Source organism: Mesoplodon densirostris, chromosome 8 (assembly GCF_025265405.1).
Source record: "Mesoplodon densirostris isolate mMesDen1 chromosome 8, mMesDen1 primary haplotype, whole genome shotgun sequence".
NCBI lineage: Eukaryota > Metazoa > Chordata > Mammalia > Artiodactyla > Ziphiidae > Mesoplodon > Mesoplodon densirostris.
The window spans coordinates 37,334,402-37,340,401 of NC_082668.1; the positions used below are offsets into that span (position 1 = coordinate 37,334,402).

The window sequence follows — 6,000 nt, forward strand, 5'->3', positions numbered from 1 at the left end:
CTTGCCTAACGAGTGTCAAATGACAAAACTAAACCAATGTAGTGATCAGTTTGATGTCCTTTATTCAAGGGGAAAAATCCATGGGTTATAGGGGGTACAGTTCCTCACAAGCAGTGGAACACTCTTCCGGAGGGATTTGGGGCCAGTTTTATAGAGCATTAGAAGTGGCGACACAGAAAACAGGGCATGATTGTCTGGGGTTGCATATCTGACCTCATTTAGAAAGATCAGAGAACAAAGAAGTGAGTATGGAGCCCAGAGCTGGCGTTGCATTTGAGGATTTGCTGACAGGATACTGTGTTTCTGGTCAAGCAGAGCATTTATAGCAACATGAAAGTTCAATCTGCTGATGTGGCACCCCAGGCAGGAGTGGCTCCAACTTGGATCTAGTATTTAAATACTAGAGGTTTTTTTTTTTTTTTTTTTTTTTGGTTTTGTTTTGTTTTCTAATGAGTGGGGAATAGGTAGATATGAAAGAGAAATTTAAATTAATTACAACTAGAAAACCTTGACATGAAGGATAACAAAAACAAAAAAAGGAAGTGGATTGCAGAACAAAGGATGAGTAGTTAGTTCTCTAGCCTCTGCTGGACTGGTGGCTAGGATTCCTGGTTTTCACCCAGGCTACCCAGGTTCAATTCCTGGGCAGGGAACCAAAATCTTGCTTCAAGCCACCACTCACTGCTGTCTCCTCGACATCAGTAATGTTGAGGAGGTCCATTTATATGAGTATAATCTAGTCATTTAAAGGGCATAATTTAATAAAAAATTATGTCTTTTAATTAATTTGGAAGTTTTTATATTTTTAAAAAACATTCTTGTTTAAGGATTGAGATCAGGGCTAAAAGAAAATAAACAAAAGTTGTTCCTAATTTTATGGAGAATTGATTTTCTGACTCAAATACTGACTTATTCCACTGTTATACTCTAAGAGTAATTATGAGGCTGATATAATAAAGACTATCATTTATCGGATGTTTGCCCTAAGCCAGAGGTGAACAAACTCTGGCCCATGGACCAAATCCAGTCTGCCACCTGTTTTTTTTTTTTTAAATTAATTAATTAAGTTATTTCTTTATTTGGCGCATTGGGTCTTAGTTGTGGTATGCGGGATCTTTCATTGCGGCGCATGGGCTTCTCTCTAGTTGTGGCGTGTGGATTTTTCTCTCTCTAGTTGTGGCGTGTGGGCTTAGTTGCCTTGCGGCATGTGGGATCTTAGTTCTCAGACCAGGGATTGAACCCGAGTCCCCTGCATTGGAAGGCAGATTCTTTACCACTGGACCACCAGGGAAGTCCCTGCTACCTGTTTTTATAAATAAAGTTTATTGGAACATAGCCATGCTCATTTGTTTATGCTCACACTATAGAGATGAGGCATCACAACAGAGACAGTATGGCCCTGCTAAGGCTAAAATATTTCCTATTTGGCCTTTTGCTGAAAAAGTTTGTCAACCTCTGGTTTAAGGCAAGCACTGTTCTTTACATGCATTATGTCATTTAATCCTTCCAACATCCCTAGGAAGTCAGTGTCTTATCTTTCTTTCCTAGATGATGAAATTGAGGCTTAAAGATGTTCAGTGTCTTGCACAAGGACACCCAGCTAAGGGGAAGAGTCTGGACATGAGCCCGTGTGATCTCATTTGTAGAGCCTGCACTTTTCCTCTGGGTCCGGTTTCTTTGTCATTGGGCTTCAGAGAGGTGGCACACCACGCTGGTTAACAGCAAGGCCCTGGAGCCAGATCCTTTGAATTCGAATGACCTTTGGCAACAAATGACTTAACTTCTTTGTGCCTCAGAATGGAAACATTACTATTATTAACCTCTTGCTTTGTAGATGAGATTCTGAATCTCCAGAAATTCTTTTAAGTTTTCAGAAGACCTGAACTTACCATGACTACAGCATCACTACAGTGCTAGCTAGACAACACGTATTTCATTGGAATGATGGCTTTTGAAAGGTGAGATTGTGAATCACATGTTAATCTTGTTTAAATTTTAATTATCAGGTCCTGCATAGACAGCAGTCTCAGCCAGCCAAGGAGAGCTCCCCTCCCAGAGAAGAAGCGCCTCCCCCACCTCCTCCGACTGAAGACAGTTGCACCAAAAAGCCTCGGTCTCGCACAAAGATCTCTTTGGAAGCCCTCGGGATCCTCCAAAGCTTCATCCATGACGTGGGCCTGTACCCTGACCAGGAAGCCATCCACACTCTTTCTGCTCAGCTGGATCTCCCCAAACACACCATCATCAAGTTCTTCCAGAACCAGCGGTACCACGTGAAGCATCATGGGAAGCTCAAGGAACACCTGGGCTCGGTGGTGGACGTGGCCGAGTATAAGGACGAGGAGCTGCTGACAGAGTCGGAGGAGAATGACAGCGAGGAAGGCTCGGAGGAGATGTACAAAGTGGAGGCTGAGGAGGAGAATGCGGAGAAAAGCAAGGCGGTGCCTGCTGAAATTGACCAGAGATAATGTGAACTGCCACCAGGCAAAGCAATACATCGGTCCAAGGATTTTCTGTTTTAGTTTCTTTAAAAACATTTTTTTTTGCTTTATTTTATTTTTGTCCTTTTTTTTTGGTCTGTTTTGTTTTCCTTACCTTTTTTTGACATTTCTCTGTTGCACAGGATACACCTGTAGACTGAATAAGTTCAGTATTTCTGAATCAGACATCGCCTTGGCAAAGACACTAGTGTTACGCTTTACAATGGACTGGATCATAGTCATTATAATCACAGGAGACTCTGCCTTCATTATCCTTGCACTTATGGAAGAGACACCAGGCAAGTTCCAGGATGAAAAGACCTATGAAATAAATGAAGGAAGCTACAAGTGTGTGTGTATATGTATATGTATATATCTATATATTTACATATATATATTAAATTGCATGGGACAGAGAACTTTACAATCCGAAAGAATAGACTGTGAAATGAGTTCTTAAAGAAGAGACTTGTTTATGTATTAAAAAAACCACTTCACAGTGAGTCGCTTTGGCTTTTTGATAAACTGCGGCCTGCTCTCAGGGTGGGGTGACTATTTTTGAATTCCTATTTATTTTCTGTGTTTGTCCCTGATTTTTTTTTTTTTTAATTCTATGGCTTCCTATCTGGCAGCTTGATGGGTAATTTTTGAGGTATGTATTTAACAAAACAAATCAACACTGCCAAAAAAAAAAAAAGTAAGGAAGAAAGAAAGAAGAAGAAAGTAAAGTGAAAAAAAAATCAGGGCACCTTAAAATGATACCAGTCAAATTAATCTTAAAGACACAATGCACACTTAAAATGACTCGCATTCCGTTATTCAACTTGTCGTTACTGTAGTGAACACATGCATTTCTGTGGAATTCCAAATGAGTAAAGCTGAAATTCAGTACAGAGAAAACTTGTCCATTAGTGCAGTCTCAATAAAATGACATACTGATGTCAGACAAATGGAATTCACAGTATGAGCCACATTTTATTGTGAAATTTATGTACCTGCTTGTGGCTTCAGATCTTAAAATTAATAAGCCTGCTCATTTAAAACTTGTTTATTGTTGCTGTTTTCTTTTTCTTTTTTTTTTTTAAATAGAAAATAGTTCAGTGTAATATTAAGTTAGAAAAGAAGTTGCTGCCCAGTTAAAGGGGCTCCCTCTCAAATAAATCTCCATCCCTTCATCTCCCAGAAGACGTTTCTCATTTCTGTTTCACTTTGGGCTTCCTCTTTGTACGTATTCCATCCACCTAACCAGATGTTTTTAGTCCTTGCTCTCACGCGCCTCATCCCTTCCCTACTATGGGGGCAGCCCTAACAAGAACCTGTTTTTGAATCATTGTGCAGCTCCAGGCAATAGAGTAAGCAAAGCAATTTCAGTGGAATCACCTACTCCTCTAAATGGAAACATTTTCCCAGTTACCTACATAGCAGTTACCTTACATAAAGCAGAACTAATGCCGACTGGCTATTTAGTGGAATGAGCATTAAAGCTGCAATCTACTATAGTCCTCCCCCGCCTCTAGCTTCCCATCAGAAACCATTACTTCGCACTTCTACTTCTAGTCATTGCAAGAGGAGACCTCACCTTCAGGACTGGCCAAGTGAAACTAATCTCATGCTTCAAGGTGGCGGTCAAACAGTCCCACACGGTTGGATTTTTTTTAGAGTTGTGCTGTCATGCAACCTTTTCAAAGACCTCATGCAATATCACTTTGAAAGTTATTTTCTGTTTACTACACAAACATTGTAATATAACTGTTAATACTATTTATATATTTGAAAGGTATAAAAGGTCAGAGTTAAAAAAAAACAAACCTCTATGTGTAGATATTAACTCAGAGCTTACAATATACAGGGAGAAGACATGTTGCAATACAAGCTAATTCTAGCTGCTCAGTAACCTCTGGAGTTTTTAAAGGGACATTTTCCTGTACTTTTTCAAATAACGATGTTTAAAAAATTATCTTGACATGAGCGTCATATACCTTTGCAAAAGGATGGTTGTTTGCAGTCAAGCCCTGGGCCCATCCTTCCTATTTCTGTAGTATGCTGCAGCTTTAATCAGAAAGTCCATGGTTGCTGCTTCCTGATACCCGAGTTACTCTTTTCCAAATTGTCTTCTTACACTGTTGCTGAAGGTCACTCTGTACACGTAATGGAAACTGATTTTGCCAAGCTCTTACAAGGTGGTTCATCTATCGATGGCATCCGCATTTGGTATCTTTTACACTTCAACCAAAAATTTATTAGGTATTTTTCAATGCTAAGTCTTGCCTTTTATTTTTTAATTTCACTGCCAAGTTTGCAGTGGTTCTAAGTGAATCTGTGGGCATTTTAGCCTGTGGTCTTGCCAGATCTTTGCGAATTACAATGCATATATGTCTATTTATTCAATATCTGTCATATAATATCTATTTGGAAGAAGAAACTTTCTCTTGTAGTGCCTCTTGACAAAGCACAATTTCCCACCTTTTTTTTTTTGTGAAATGAAAAAACAAATTGTGTTTTATTGCGATATCAACAATGTGAATAAGGATTAACATATTGTAAATGTTCTTTTTTCCATGTAAATCAACTATCTTTGTTATCACTAAGTGATAATTAATTTTTAACTTATGTGCATTGTTAGGCTGTTAGAATTTTTTGGTTGTTAAAATAAAATGCATTCAAAAAATACGACTTTGTCAAGTATTTTACTGGGCATTGCCCTCTTTCCCACTTGATTGTTTGTGTGGCATGAGACCTGGTGAGTGTAAGGAAAATCCACTCCTTTATTTACAAGACAGCTTGTACCTGCAATTACAGATGTTTGAGTCCTGTCCAATGCAAGAATTTAATTGCACATGTGAATGTATGTGCACCTCTGTGTGTTTATAAACGTATGCATGCTCACATCCTGGAGCTGGCAACTGGGGGAGTCATTTGCCCAGATGTTTTGTTGTATACAAACAAAACTCAATTTATAAAGATATGTTTATGGGCTTGCTTCTTTATTTTTCTAGTGAATATTTTCTGTTTATAATTAAAAACCCACAAATGACTGCGTGTCAGGAAACTTTTGGAGCACATATGTCCATGGTTAATGGACATAATAAAAGTCTTTTATATTTAGAGCCGGGTACCATAATGTGAGCATAGAGGAATGCCGGAAGGATTGATGTATCTGAGAAATGTGTGAAAATGATTTTTTAGAAAGTGCTCACAATGGAAAAAATTGCTCTAAAGACTAAAGTTAATAAGGAAGGAGCAAGTGCTCAGCTTCAGAACTGACAAAGAGAACGTCAATTAAAAAGTGTTTTTTTCTTTTGATATGGTAAATTGTTTTTCCTGTCTTTTTTTTTCTTTTTTCTTTTTCTTTTTCATTTGGTTGGCATACAGATGTAATTTTTCTTTCCTTTCTTCCCCAGTTTCACTTGCCTTTTTTCGCATGATAGTTGACAGCCCGTGGACTGTGTAGATAAGTGTTAAGGACAGTTTGTGGAAACTGGGTGTTTGCAGAAAGGCGGACAGCCCCACAGCACAGTGC

General features: G+C 38.7%; 1 protein-coding gene across 2 annotated transcripts in view; it reads left to right on the forward strand.

The window, feature by feature from the left end:
• The window catches only part of SATB2 (SATB homeobox 2), a 194,384-nt gene extending 189,344 nt beyond the window's left edge, over nucleotides 1-5,040 (forward strand). For both annotated transcript variants that reach the window (XM_060106190.1, XM_060106189.1), the window contains exon 11: nucleotides 2,007-5,040. In XM_060106190.1, coding sequence (XP_059962173.1) covers nucleotides 2,007-2,468 — 462 coding nt within the window. In that variant the 3' untranslated portion in view covers nucleotides 2,469-5,040. The remainder of the gene's footprint in view (nucleotides 1-2,006) is intronic.
• Nucleotides 5,041-6,000: the final 960 nt, after the last annotated feature.